The sequence below is a fragment of the Cyclopterus lumpus genome, chromosome 12, assembly GCF_009769545.1.
Source record: "Cyclopterus lumpus isolate fCycLum1 chromosome 12, fCycLum1.pri, whole genome shotgun sequence".
NCBI classification, from domain to species: Eukaryota; Metazoa; Chordata; class Actinopteri; order Perciformes; family Cyclopteridae; genus Cyclopterus; species Cyclopterus lumpus.
Window position 1 is genome coordinate 3,437,899 of NC_046977.1, and position 14,120 is coordinate 3,452,018.

The window sequence follows — 14,120 nt, forward strand, 5'->3', positions numbered from 1 at the left end:
CGTAACGCCGTCACGCCGTCACACCGTAACACCGTCACCCCGTCACGCCTTCACCCCGTAACGCCGTAACGGCGTCATGCCGTAACGCCGTCATGCCGTAACGCCGTCACGTCTTCGCCCTGTAACGCCGTCACGCCTTCACCCTGTCACGCCGTCACCCCGTAACAACGTCACGCCGTAACGCCGTCACCCCATCACGCCGTCGCCCCGTAACGCCGTCACCCCGTAACAACGTCACGCCGTAACGCCGTCACCCCATCATGCCGTCGCCCCGTAACGCCGTCACGCCGTAACGCTGTCACCCCATCACGCCGTAACGCCGTCACGCCGTAACGCCGTCACCCCATCACGCCGTCGCCCCGTCACGCCGTCACGCCGTAACGCCGTAACGCCGTCACCCCATCACGCCGTCGCCCCGTAACGCTGTCACGCCGTAACGCCGTCACCCCGTCACCCCGTCACCCCGTCACGTCTTCACCCCGTAACTCTGTCGCCCCGTAACGCCGTCACGCCTTCACCCTGCCACGGCGTCACCCTGTCACGCCGTCACCCCGTCACCCCGTAACAACGTCACGCCGTAATGCCGTCACGCCGTCACGCCGTCACGCCGTAACGCCTTCACCCCATCACGCCGTCGCCCCGTAACGCCGTCACGCCGTCACCCCGTCACCCCGTCATCCCGTCACGTCTTCACCCCGTAACTCTGTCGCCCCGTAACTCTGTCGCCCCGTAACTCTGTCGCCCCGTAACTCTGTCGCCCCGTAACGCCGTCACGCCTTCACCCTGCCACGGCGTCACGCCGTCACGCCATCACGCCATCACGCCGTATTCTGCTTACCCTCATCATCACTGCCAGCCTTCATAACATATTTTATGCATTCAGGGTCATATTTCTACGCGCTCTGCAGCTTTAACATCACCTTTAAGTTTAAAAAGACGATGCATTTTAAGTCTCTGTATCCGAAAGTCTCTACTAGAACTGAATCATGCATTTGAAATTTAAGTTTAAAATGTTTTTATTTTGACATTTAGATACAAAAAAATACAGAAATAACAAAAATAACAAAACTAATAATGTAAATTACCAAAATAAAAACTTATTTTAAATGTAATGTACCCACGAGATCGCGCTCTGAGGCCCATTCCTTCATGCACACACAGAGAATATCCCGATGTTTATCGTGGCCTTCGGTGTGTGTGAGACTTCTATATTTAACCTGACGGAGGTTTTATTGGGCACTTTACAGGAGGTAAAATAATCTTTACTGGAGAACAAGCAGCAGTCTGTAAAATGTTGACGGGAGACATTTGGATGGCATTAAAAATGATGGAGACTCTGGTGAGACGAACGTTTCCTCTCCGGCTCCTCAACAAGCTCTCCGATGCAGCACAGAAGAGAAAGAACTTCATTAATCACAAAGTTGTGTGCCAGAAGTTATTTAAAGATCACAAAAATGAAGAAAAATACAAAGATATATGAACAATAGAATAACTAATATTTAGTGTAAGATAAATAATACAGACGCCATCGCAAAATATAGAACACAATATCAATAAGAGTGACGTTAATAAAAACAGTAAACAATTCAACTAATTAGAAAGATCAAAACACAGCAACAAAGATTTAAATACAAGAGTAAATACATAAAGTTTACAAGAAGTGATTCTAAAACAAGAGACGCGCGGAAACTAAAATAGGAAAATAATATTGTGCATGATAATCAAAAAAATAGTGGAAAGTTATATTGCACAAAGATTAATGAAAATAATATTGCAAATGAAGTGGTTATTATTGTTCATTATTGTTGTTATAAAGTGTCCCGATAGTTTAGCTGTCCTTCCTGCAGACGGGGGAGGAGGATAGATTGCATAAGAACAACTCTTTTTTTAAATGTATTCTCATATGTTATCCTCTATTTCATGTATTTAATTGTTTTATATATTTTATTAATATTCTATCCTAAATGAAACTTTATGCAAAAGGTATTTTTGGACCGTGCATCTCTAAGATTGTTCCTTTTTTTATAATAGCAACAATGTGAGAATTATTCGTGTTTTGAGTGTTAATAAACCATAATAATTTATATTCTTGTGCACTGTATTATTGTAAATTATATATACCCTTGTGAGAAGCTTGAATATTAAAAACTTAAGTCAGACCGTAACTTAAATTGTGAGTTAATACATTTTTTATGTTTTTGTATTTAAATTGTCTTCGTCGTCACGTGTTTATTTACATTTCATCGCTTTTTTAATTTAATTTATATCGCAGGGGGAAAAAAGTAGGACCGGAAGTGGAACTAAACCGGAAACACGTGATGCATACGTCACTGCATGGAAAAAACGAAAACAAATCGCCGTCTTGCGACACTTCTATTGTTGTTGTTGTTGTTGTTGTTGTCGTCGTCTCGCGCCCGTCCCCCTCCGCCGTCGTGTCGTGTCCGCGTGCTCACGGTGAGACTTTGTGCGTTTTTTTAATATTAAACCGTTCATTTCCGGTTTCGTTCCGCTGGAGAAGTTCACGTCGTGTTTTCTCCTCGGTTGCCCGGTCGTTACAGCCGTTAGTCTGCCGGTAACCTCCCGGTAACCTCCCGGTAACGGGAGTCCAGCCGCCATGACTCAGCAGAGAGGAGTCAACAGTCTGCAGTTCAACCAGAACCAGAGTGAGTACCGAATACCGATAGATATACATCAAGTACTGCGTTAAATACTGCGTTAAATACATTCAGTACTGCGTTAAATACATTCAGTACTGCGTTAAATACTGCGTTAAATACATTCAGTACTGCGATAAATACTGCGTTAAATACATTCAATACTGCGTTAAATACTGCGTTAAATACATTCAGTACTGCGTTAAATACTGCGTTAAATACATTCAGTACTGCGTTAAATACTGCGTTAAATACATTCAGTACTGCGTTAAATACTGCGTTAAATACATTCAATACTGCGTTAAATACTGCGTTAAATACATTCAGTACTGCGTTAAATACTGCGTTAAATACTGCGTTAAATACATTCAGTACTGCGTTAAATACTGCGTTAAATACTGTATTTATTACAGTAATACTGTATTCAATACTGTGTTAAATACTTCATTAAATTCTGCATTAAATACTACATGAAATACTGTGTTAAATACAGTATGTATTACAGTAATACTGTATTCAATACTGTGTTAAATACTACATGAAATACTGTGTTAAATACAATATGTATTACAGTAATACTGTATTAAATACTGTGTTAAATACTACATTAAATACTGTGTTAAATACAGTATGTATTACAGTAATACTGTATTAAATACTACATTAAATACGGTATTTATTACAGTAATACTGTATTCAGTACTGTGTTAAATACTACATTAAATACTGCATTAAATACATTAAATACTGTGTTAAATACAGTATGTATTGCAGTAATACTGTATTAAATACTACAATAAATACTGTATTTATTACATTAATTCTATATCAAATCCTGTTTTAAATAAATTAAATACTGCATTAAATATTGTATTTATTACATTAATATTGTATTAAATCATACATTACATACTGTATTTATTACAGTATTTAATATATTCAGAGCCTTTACTGCACCAATACCACACTGTAAATATACTCTGGCATTAGTACTTTTACCAATTGTGGTATAAGTACTGTAACTCTAACAGTTTGTTTACAGTGTTGTATTAGTACCTCTATCAGACTGTAAATATGTTGTGTTACAGTATATTAACTAATACCAGACCGTACAAATAACCTGTTAGTAAAAGTACTAATACCACACAGTAAAAGAAAGAATACTTTGTCAAAGTAAGAGTACTAATACCACGCAGTAAGAATACTCTGTTTCAGGTAAATACACTAAATTGTTTTAATTTCATCAGATACATTAACATTTAAAAACATTATTACATCCGGAAACAAAAAAATACCTGAAACCATCTAAATAACTTCACATTGATTTCCTTTTTAATCAAATAATTAATTGATTACTGATCGTTTCAGCTTCCATAATAAAACGTCTCATTTTATAAATAAGTAACTTCAGTAGTAAAAGTATTAAGTACTTCAATAAATGTACTTGTGTGTATCTCCTCTCAGGCTGTTTCTGCTGCGCCATGGAGACGGGGGTCCGGATCTACAACGTGGAGCCGCTGATGGAGAAAGGTCACCTGGGTGAGACTCACCTGCTGGACTCACCTGCTTTATGAAATACTACACATTTGATCGTATTTGTAGCTCAAGTACAAAGTACTTTTATAATATTATTTATGTGGGAGCAACGATTTGGGACATCGTGATGAAAAAGTGTGTGTGTGTGTGTGTGTGTGTGTGTGTGTGTGTGTGTGTGTGTGTGTGTGTGTGTGTGTGTGTGTGTGTGTGTGTGTGTGTGTGTGTGTGTGTGTGTGTGTGTGTGTGTGTGTGTGTGTGTGTGTGTGTGTGTGTGTGTGTGTGTGTGTGTGTGTGTGTGTGTGTGTGTGTGTGTGTGTGTGTGTGTGTGTGTGTGTGTGTGTGTGTAGACCACGAGCAGGTCGGCAGTGTGGCCTCGTGCTCCATGTTGCATCGATCCAACCTGCTGGCTGTCGTTGGAGGCGGAGTCAACCCCAAATTCTCTGAAATATCTGGTTAGCCACTTATTATTTGTTTTCATTCAGACTTAAATATCCAAACATTAACTTAAGCTAACCTTAAATAATAATTATTAACACGCTACACCATTAATCTGTGGTTTCAGTTCTGGTCTGGGACGACGCTCGAGAGTCCAGAGACCCCAAAGACAAACTGGTCCTGGAGTTCACCTTCACCAAACCAGTTCTGGCTGTTCGCATGAGACACGACAAGTGAGTCCCCGTTCCTACGCCTGAACTACAATGAGAACAAACTACAATGAGAACAATGGTGAACTACAATGAGAACAAACTACAATGAGAACAATGGTGAACTACAATGAGAACAAACTACAATGGTGAACTACTATGAGAAAAATGGTCGAGTGAGTTTACTCGTCCGACTATTTGTGGTTTATTCGCGTCATTTGCTTCATAGGTGCCGGAGAAGGGGCGTGGCTTATCTCCGTGGAAACAGTTATAATTTCCACCACGGAAGAAATAACCACTATTTCTGCTTTGCACTTGTTGTGGACATCCCACAAATGTTGGAACATCAAACGCCTCGTGTTTGGGTTCATGACATTAATATCATATATATATATATATATATATATATATATATATATATATATATATATATATAACATTGACTTTGCATGGAATCTACTCGCAGCGCTTTTGGTGTGAACGCAGCGTTAATGAGTCTGAATCTCCTTCAGGATCATCATCGTTTTGAAGAACAGGATCTACGTGTACAGTTTTCCAGACAACCCGGTCAAACTGTTTGAGTTCGACACCAGAGACAACCCCAAAGGTGAGCCGCCCTGCTCCGAGACACCTGTCTGTAAACTGGAGTTATACAACGCCTCCGTCAGAAAGACCAGTTCCCCAAAAACAATTGATTACTATATTCAAAGTAATATCTGGTATTTATATACAGAAATACTGTGTTAAACACTACATTAAATACTGCATTAAATACTGTGTACAGTATGTATTAAAGTAATACTGTATTAAATACTGCATTAAATACTGTATTAAATACATTAAATGCTGTATTAAATACATTAAATGCTGTGTTAAATACAGTATGTATTAAAGTAATACTGTGTTAAATACTGCATTAAATACTACAATAATACTGTATTAAATCCTACATTAAATACTGTATTTTATTTATTTATTAGACTTATTAGACACTCAGAATGACGAGACATTAAATTAAATCAAATATTTAAAGAAATCTATCTAATTGTGTGTTTTTAATAAAGCTTCAATAAAGTTAAACGATAATCATTTTTGACAGATTTTTCCCCAAAAATCTTGTTTGTATTTATTTATAAATTACCGTCACTTTTTATTAATAATAATAATAATAATAATAATAATAATCGAGGGTCCTGTCTGTCAAACCAGGTTTGTGTGACTTGTGTCCGAGTCTGGAGAAACAGCTGCTGGTGTTTCCGGGTCACAAATGCGGCAGCTTGCAGCTGGTGGTGAGTCTCAGACACGCCCACAGGAAGTACACCGGCTTAAAACAATGAATTAATAAAGTTTATGTGGACCCGCCCCCCCCCCCCCTACACCTCCAGGACTTGTCCAACACCAAACCCGGCACCTCGTCGGCGCCGTTCACCGTCAACGCCCACCAGAGCGAGATCGCCTGCGTGGCGCTGAACCAGCCGGGCAGCGTGGCGGCGTCGGCCTCCCGCAAGGGAACGCTCATCCGTCTGTTCGACACCACGACGCGAGACAAGCTGGTGGAGCTGCGGCGGGGGACGGACGCCGCCACGCTCTACTGGTACTAACGCTCGCCGGGGCTGATGGGTAGTGGGGCGGTTCTGGGCGGTTCTGTGCTGACGCTCCTCTCTCATTTGGTTTTTCTTAGCATCAACTTCAGCCACGACTCGTCGTTCCTCTGCGCCTCCAGTGACAAAGGCACCGTCCACATCTTCGCCCTCAAGGACACCAAACTCAACCGCCGCTCCGCGTGAGACCTCCTGATCCTCTATGGGCCTCAGCTTAGTCCTGATCCTGATCCTGAACCCCCCCCCCCCCCCCAACTGTCGTGAACACAGAGAATCTCGAGAAAGACTCCCAAGTTAAAAGTTTCTGTGAGGGACTTTTACCTGGTCCTGAACCAGTTTGAGTTTAGTCCAGGTCCTCTATATGACCTCAGTATAGTCCAGCAGAGACCAGTCCACTGTGGACAGACCCAGATCCAGTAGAGACCAGTCCACCGTGGACTAGTACAGATCCAGCAGAGACCAGTCCACCTTGAAAAGACCCAGATCCAACTGCTGGAGACTCAGGACATATTGTTGGACCAACACTACCACAGGGGGCACCAGAACCAACACTACCACTTTAGTCCACAGGGGGCGTCAGAACCAACACTACCACTTTAGTCCACAGGGGGCGCCAGAACCAACACTACCACTTTAGTCCACAGGGGGCGCCAGAACCAACACTACCACTTTAGTCCACAGGGGGCGCCAGAACCAACACTACCACTTTAGTCCACAGGGGGCACCAGAACCAACACTACCACTTTAGTCCACAAGGGGCGCCAGAACCAACACTACCACTTTAGTCCACAGGGGGCGCCAGAACCAACACTACTACTTTAGTCCACAGGGGGCACCAGAACCAGCACTACTACTTTAGTCCACAGGGGGCACCAGAACCAGCACTACTACTTTAGTCCACAGGGGGCACCAGAACCAGCACTACATGAGACTTCCTCGTAGTAATTTTAAGTGTCTGAAACTCCTTAGGGAGGGTTTAAAGGTCACTGCCGGCTGGTCGTTCTTTTTATTGTACCTGTCACAGCAGCTCCGTCATTGATCAAGACCCTGTGAGTAACTGATTGATGTCTCCGTCTCAGGCTGGCACGCGTCGGGAAGGTGGGCCCTGTGATTGGTCAGTACGTGGACAGCCAGTGGTCGTTGGCGAGCTTCACCGTGCCGGCTGAGTGCGCCTGCATCTGTGCTTTTGGGAAGAACACGTCCAAGAACGTGAACTCCGTCATCGGTGAGGAAACACGTGTGTCAATGATACATTATGATGAATATTATATAAATATATAATTCAACTGGTGGCTAAAATTAATTATTTGTCTGTGAATTGAAGAGTGGAACCAGGAAATGTTTTCTTTAACAATCTCCTTAATGACATTGTTTATTAGCCAGAAGCTTTAAAAAATATCTAATAATTCATCTTTACGACGGTCCTTGAACACATCTTGTGTGACAAACGCTTCCCTCAGATATATTTCATTAAAAAAGATTTTATTCTACATCTCATTTAAAAATCTTGCTCCAAATAATCTGTTTACTTTAATCAGATTGTGTTAAAAACATTAAATTCTGAGCTCCTAAATTAAACTATGACGTCATGATTGATTCATCTGAGATCAACAGTCATGTGACAACAAATCAGAGAAACTTGGACTGAACTTCAGGAAGTGAGAGCCTCGATTATTGTGAAAATAAATTAGTAAAGAAAGTTTATGTTTTTTATTTATTTTTAAGGATTTATGTCATAATAACTGAGTTATTCTGCTCTAAAGACGTGTTCTAGTTCTCTACTTCTAGTCCTGATGGTTCTGTTTCCAGAGAGGAGCAGGACTTTTATTTTGAAGTGCTAAACTAGGGGTTCAGAGGGTTAACTGGTTTCCTGTCCTCCTGCAGCCATCTGTGTGGACGGGACCTTCCACAAGTACGTGTTCACCCCCGATGGAAACTGCAACCGAGAAGCCTTCGATGTGTATCTGGACATTTGTGACGATGACGACTTCTGAGGCCGGTTTCACTACAACGTGAGGAAGAAGAAGAGGAGGAAGAGGAGGAGGAGGAACGACTCGATGGTTATTGTCGTGTTCTGGAGACGGAGATATTTTTATCATCGCATCTCCAGTTTGAAGCAGCGTGAACATCAACACAGTTTTTAAAGGACTTTATTTCTATTTCACTCTGTTTGGAAACTACGTTTGTGTCCAACTTTTCACAATAAAAGTTTACTTCTTACTCTTTGTCCCTGCAGTATTAATGGAGGAACTGCTAACAAAGCTACGCTAACCAAGTGCTGCAGGGACGAAGTATTTCTGGAGTCCAACCAGGAGACGAACCTCTAGTTCTTTAAAGTGAAGCCAAAGCTTCATGAGGTAAAGCTGCATTCTCTCTCCTGACCACCAGGGGGTGACTCCTCTGGTTGTATAGAAGTCTATGCTTCATGTGTTAAAGCTGCATTATCTCTCCTGACCACCAGGGGGCGACTCCTCTGGTTGTATAGAAGTCTATGCTTCATGTGTTAAAGCTGCATTATCTCTCCTGACCACCAGGGGGCGACTCCTCTGGTTGTATAGAAGCCTATGCTTCATGTGTTAAAGCTGCATTCTTTCTCCTGACCACCAGGGGGCGACTCCTCTGGTTGTATAGAAGTCTATGCTTCATGTGTTAAAGCTGCATTCTCTCTCCTGACCACCAGGGGGCGACTCCTCTGGTTGTATAGAAGTCTATGCTTCATGTGTTAAAGCTGCATTCTCTCCAGACCACCAGGGGTCGACTCCTCTGGTTGTATAGAAGTCTATGCTTCATGTGTTAAAGCTGCATTCTCTCTCCTGACCACCAGGGGGTGACTCCTCTGGTTGTATAGAAGTCTATATAAATGACTACTTCTCTTGATTTATTCTTTATTCCCTCAGTAAACATTGTAAACATGAGTTTATGGTCTCAATCTCAAGGGTACGCTTTAGGGCGGGGCTGCAAGGTGATTGACAGGTCTCTACGTCACTCCTCCTCAGTCCTAATATGGTCACTTCCTGTTTACTGGTTGCAAACAAAAAGAAGATGGCGACATCCACTTCTTCTCTGCAGTCCAACAGGAAGTCATCTTCACTGCTTTCCTCCACAAACAGCTAATGAGATTCTTCCATATAATTAAAAAAAGAATCTTGTTTGTGATTCTTTCCGGTTTTGTTCAAGATAATCTTCACAAATACTTCAAATTAGATGTCAACGTGTATTTAAATAAATATAATAGCAGAATGTAGAAATGTTGTGTTTTTCTTCTTTTATCAGCCGTTTTAAACGAAAAGTTGTTTAAAAGTCAAAACAAAACAAAATCCACCCCCAAAAAATGAATTTTTAACAAAATAGTTTGGCCATCGCTAAAAAAAAATCAGCATACATTATTAGTTTATTATGAGTTGTCTCCATTGTTAAACATTCGTGTTTTGAATACGTGACCCTCCTCCCTCTCTGACCTTTAACCTTTAACAGAATGAAAAATAATCTTTTCTCCTCGACATAAAGAACGTGATGGAGAGCCTCTTTCATAATGGATCATTAGTCACAATAAAACACATTACCTCGATATGAGGAGAAAATGTGTGGGGGTGGTGGTGGTGGTGGTGGTGGTGGTGGGGGGGTTAAAGAATGAAAACTGCATTAGAATCAAATTAGAGAGCAGTTGGTTGAAAATATTTCAATCGGGAACTAAAAGAAGCTCGATTGTGTCGTTGCAACACGATCTGAGGACGTTTATACATTATGGACGCAGAGTAATGTAGTATTTTACCAAAACACATTTACCAGAACAAATAAACTGGAATGAGTGAAGAAATAATCTGAGGATGTGGTGCTGGAGGGAAGGGGGGCACGGGAGAACCAGAACCAGGACTGAGAGGCAGACTGTCAGACCCCGCTGCAGTAAAATGAGGTTTTCTAAAGAGACCCTGGTGCTCAGAGACACTACCACTTTAGTCCACAGGGGGCACCAGAACCAACACTACCACTTTAGTCCACAGGGGGCACCAGAACCAACACTACCACTTTAGTCCACAGGGGGCACCAGAACCAACACTACCACTTTAGTCCACAGGGGGCGCCAGAACCAACACTACCACTTTAGTCCACAGGGGGCGCCAGAACCAACACTACCACTTTAGTCCACAGGGGGCACCAGAACCAACACTACCACTTTAGTCCACAGGGGGCACCAGAACCAACACTACCACTTTAGTCCACAGGGGGGCACCAGAACCAACACTACCACTTTAGTCCACAGGGGGCACCAGAACCAACACTACCACTTTAGTCCACAGGGGGCGCCAGAACCAACACTACCACTTTAGTCCACAGGGGGCGCCAGAACCAACACTACCACTTTAGTCCACAGGGGGCGCCAGAACCAACACTACCACTTTAGTCCACAGGGGGCGCCAGAACCAACACTACCACTTTAGTCCGCAGGGGGCACCAGAACCAACACTACCACTTTAGTCCACAGGGGGTACCTGAACCAACACTACCACTTTAGTCCACAGGGGGCGCCAGAACCAACACTACCACTTTAGTCCACAGGGGGGGCCAGAACCAACACTACCACTTTAGTCCACAGGGGGCCAGAACCAACACTACCACTTTAGTCCACAGGGGGCACCAGAACCAACACTACCACTTTAGTCCACAGGGGGCACCAGAACCAACACTACCACTTTAGTCCACAGGGGGGGCCAGAACCAACACTACCACTTTAGTCCACAGGGGGCACCAGAACCAACATTACCACTTTAGTCCACAGGGGGCACCAGAACCAACACTACCACTTTAGTCCACAGGGGGCACCAGAACCAACATTAACACTTTAGTCCACAGGGGGCGCCAGAACAAACCAGGACCTCTTCGCCTACTTTCAGGTCCGTGTGAGTCTGCGACGCGGCACTAAATTCTCCGGATTCCAAAGCGGATCTGGTTCCTGGAGCTCGTCTGTTATGATCAACAACACATGAACACATCAGAGATCTATTCATGCGGTTTAAAAGGAAGAAAGGAGTTCATCACGTTAAATACTCATTGTTTTATTAATACATATTATTCTTTATGGAAGGAGACGAGACTAAACAGTTAAAATTAAGGAATAATGTTTGTGCTTCAACTCTGTTGAACTAATTATTCAGTTAAATGTCTGACTTTCGTAAATTACTGCTGGAAATTCATTTATAAGTGAAAAATAGGAGACCAAAGTCGTTTCATTTACTTTCCGCTTAATATTCTCTCACTTAGAGAAATGTCTTCACACAATTTAACAAAGAAAGCTCATGTTTTTATTATGCCACATTTTAATTTTGTGTTACTGGATGAGATATTTAATCCCCTGGCGCCCTCTGCTGGTCAAACGAGGAACCACATCTGTTTTATACAAAAGGAGTTAGAACAAGAACCCAACCGGAACCAAGCCGCCGGGTTCTTTGGTCCATGTAAAGTGTTTAAAGTCTGGAACGACAGGACCGGTCCTGGATCACGTGACTTCACTGGGTCGCGGGGGGGCCGAACATCTCCATGGTCTCCATCACAAGCGTCAGGTGATCCATGAACGAGTTTACCGACACTCTGAGGATTCGAGCTTCATCTGCGCTCCACTTCCTGCAAAGAAGAAGAAAATCAAGTCAAAATGACGGCCGTCAGCGCGGCCGGAGGACGTGAGATGGAGTTTCTCCTCACGCGGTCAACGTGCTGCCGGTCAGCGCCAGATGTTTGCTGATGCCGGATTTCCTCGGCTCGCGGTCCGGAGACAGCGAGCGCAGAGCGATGGCCGCCTCACGGGGCGACGGGAAGGGGACGTCCAGAGAGCTGAGGGTGGGTCAAGGAAGAAGGGAAGCCAGAGCTGAAGAGTCTTAAAGCTGCATTCTCTCTACTGACCACCGGGGGGCGACTCCTCTGGTTGTATAGAAGTCTATGCTTCATGTGTTAAAGCTGCATTCTCTCTACTGACCACCAGGGGGCGACTCCTCTTCGTCTGCTTGTGTGAATTGATATACAGTTAAACACGATTAATTATGCGAAGGGAAGTCATTCAAAGTAAACTGTCGCAGCAGCATTTTAAAGTTAACGCAGAAATCTGTGGACTTGAGAGAGAAACATGAAGAACTCTGTGCTCCTGTTTTAAATGTAAAGAAGTACAACGTTGAGGTACTCGTATACTTCTACTCCACTAAATCTCAGAAGGAAATAATCCACATTTTGTACCACATACATAAATGTCAGAAGTGAGGCTGTTTCGCAGATTTAGATTCTAAAAATAAAATATGAATAATCTAATAAACTATGATATTTTACTATTATTATTTTATATTTTTTAGGAATTTAAGATCAGTTCATTGAGAAAGTCTGAAGATGAAAATACGTTTTAGCGGCTGTGCATTTTAACACATCCATCACAAAGTGTTATAAACGTGTTATAAACTTTGAGCTGTTTATTTTTTATCAAAAGGCTTTCTTATAATATCTGCTTTAATTTAATAGTTTTTTATTCTTCTTTTTAATTATTTTATTTTTCACAATTTAGTTAAATTAATCTATTGATTTTAAGTGTTGCTCGAGTGTTTAATCAACATTATCTTCAGATAAATAAGTGTTAAATAATTAAATACATGAATTAATAAATAGTATTAATAATAACTTACAGGACATTAGGTAGCTGCATGAATCTCTGGTGGACAGAAGAGAGACGAGGGAACGTTACTGAGATAAAAGCGGATCATGCTGATGCTATCGAGACGTTTCTAAATTAAATGCATAATTAATTAGTCACAACATAACTTAATAACACAAATAAAAGCATGAAGTAAACTTCCAAAGCTCAGATTGAAGGATACAACTCCAGTTGGCTCGTTTCGTGGTTTCTTTCTGCATTGGTCGCCGCCATCTTGTTTGTTGTGTTTCAGTAAATCACGTTTCCGGAGAAGAAGAAGACACTTCCGGTGAACCGTGATGGCGCTCTGCTGCTCCAGAGCGGCGGAGGACGGTACTGCACCTGTCTCATATTAAAACCTATGATTAGGAAAGAAACCACATAAATAAATATAGAATAACATGCAATATGATTATTAAAATATATATATATACATATTTTATATACATATTTATATACATATATATATATATGTATATAAATATGTATATGATATATATATATATATATATATATATATATATATATATATATGACATAGGCTTTTTTAAGATGAGTGGTAAGTTCATAAAAATATTTAAAAAATAAATAAATCTATTTTATTATGAACTTATTAAGCAACATGTTTGTATGCAGCATTTTATTATTTTATCGGAATGCGTTTTACAAATTTTATATCCTGTTGGGTTTAAATCACAGTATAATAATACTCTGTATATTATATGTTCATTATAGGTTTTTCTATAGCTATTGCTCTCAGACAAATGTGGTATGTATAATAAAGTATAATACAAAAATAAAATACATATTACATATTATTTGAATATAGTATTAAACTTCTTCTCTGGCACATTGTTCAGCAAATATATATAATATAATATAATATGTAGTTAACATGTATCTTTATTTAAACTGGAAACTGTTAATACAGTGAAACATGCATATTACATAAAACTCGGTTATTATCATAAACAAACCACATAAATAAATATAGAATAACATTCAATATGATGAGTAA

The 14,120-nt window shown here is 41.3% G+C and overlaps 2 protein-coding genes across 4 annotated transcripts; one reads left to right on the forward strand and one right to left on the reverse strand.

Moving 5' to 3' along the window:
* Positions 1–2,302: 2,302 nt before the first annotated feature.
* wdr45 (WD repeat domain 45) lies at positions 2,303–9,675 on the forward strand. Of its 3 annotated transcripts, XM_034547112.1 has the most exons (11): positions 2,330–2,454; positions 2,559–2,663; positions 4,119–4,193; positions 4,538–4,642; positions 4,753–4,858; positions 5,347–5,441; positions 6,044–6,123; positions 6,220–6,428; positions 6,516–6,617; positions 7,515–7,660; positions 8,320–9,675. In XM_034547112.1, the coding sequence occupies exons 2-11, from the start codon at positions 2,615–2,617 to the stop codon at positions 8,427–8,429; spliced, it is 1,077 nt and encodes a 358-aa protein (XP_034403003.1). In that variant the 5' UTR covers positions 2,330–2,454; positions 2,559–2,614; the 3' UTR covers positions 8,430–9,675. The 3 variants fall into 3 exon arrangements, with proteins under 3 accessions (XP_034403002.1, XP_034403003.1, XP_034403004.1); XM_034547111.1 differs by having other exon boundaries at positions 2,303–2,663; XM_034547113.1 differs by lacking the exons at positions 2,330–2,454; positions 2,559–2,663 and adding an exon at positions 2,675–3,869.
* A 1,798-nt stretch (positions 9,676–11,473) lies between these two features.
* On the reverse strand, positions 11,474–13,371 carry LOC117740499 (EKC/KEOPS complex subunit LAGE3). Its single transcript, XM_034546950.1, has 3 exons — positions 13,287–13,371; positions 12,133–12,261; positions 11,474–12,054 (listed from the first exon to the last, which is right to left on the reverse strand). Exons 1-3 carry the CDS (start codon positions 13,334–13,336, stop codon positions 11,940–11,942), a joined length of 294 nt encoding a protein of 97 aa, XP_034402841.1. The 5' UTR covers positions 13,337–13,371; the 3' UTR covers positions 11,474–11,939.
* Between the last annotated feature and the right edge of the window lie 749 nt (positions 13,372–14,120).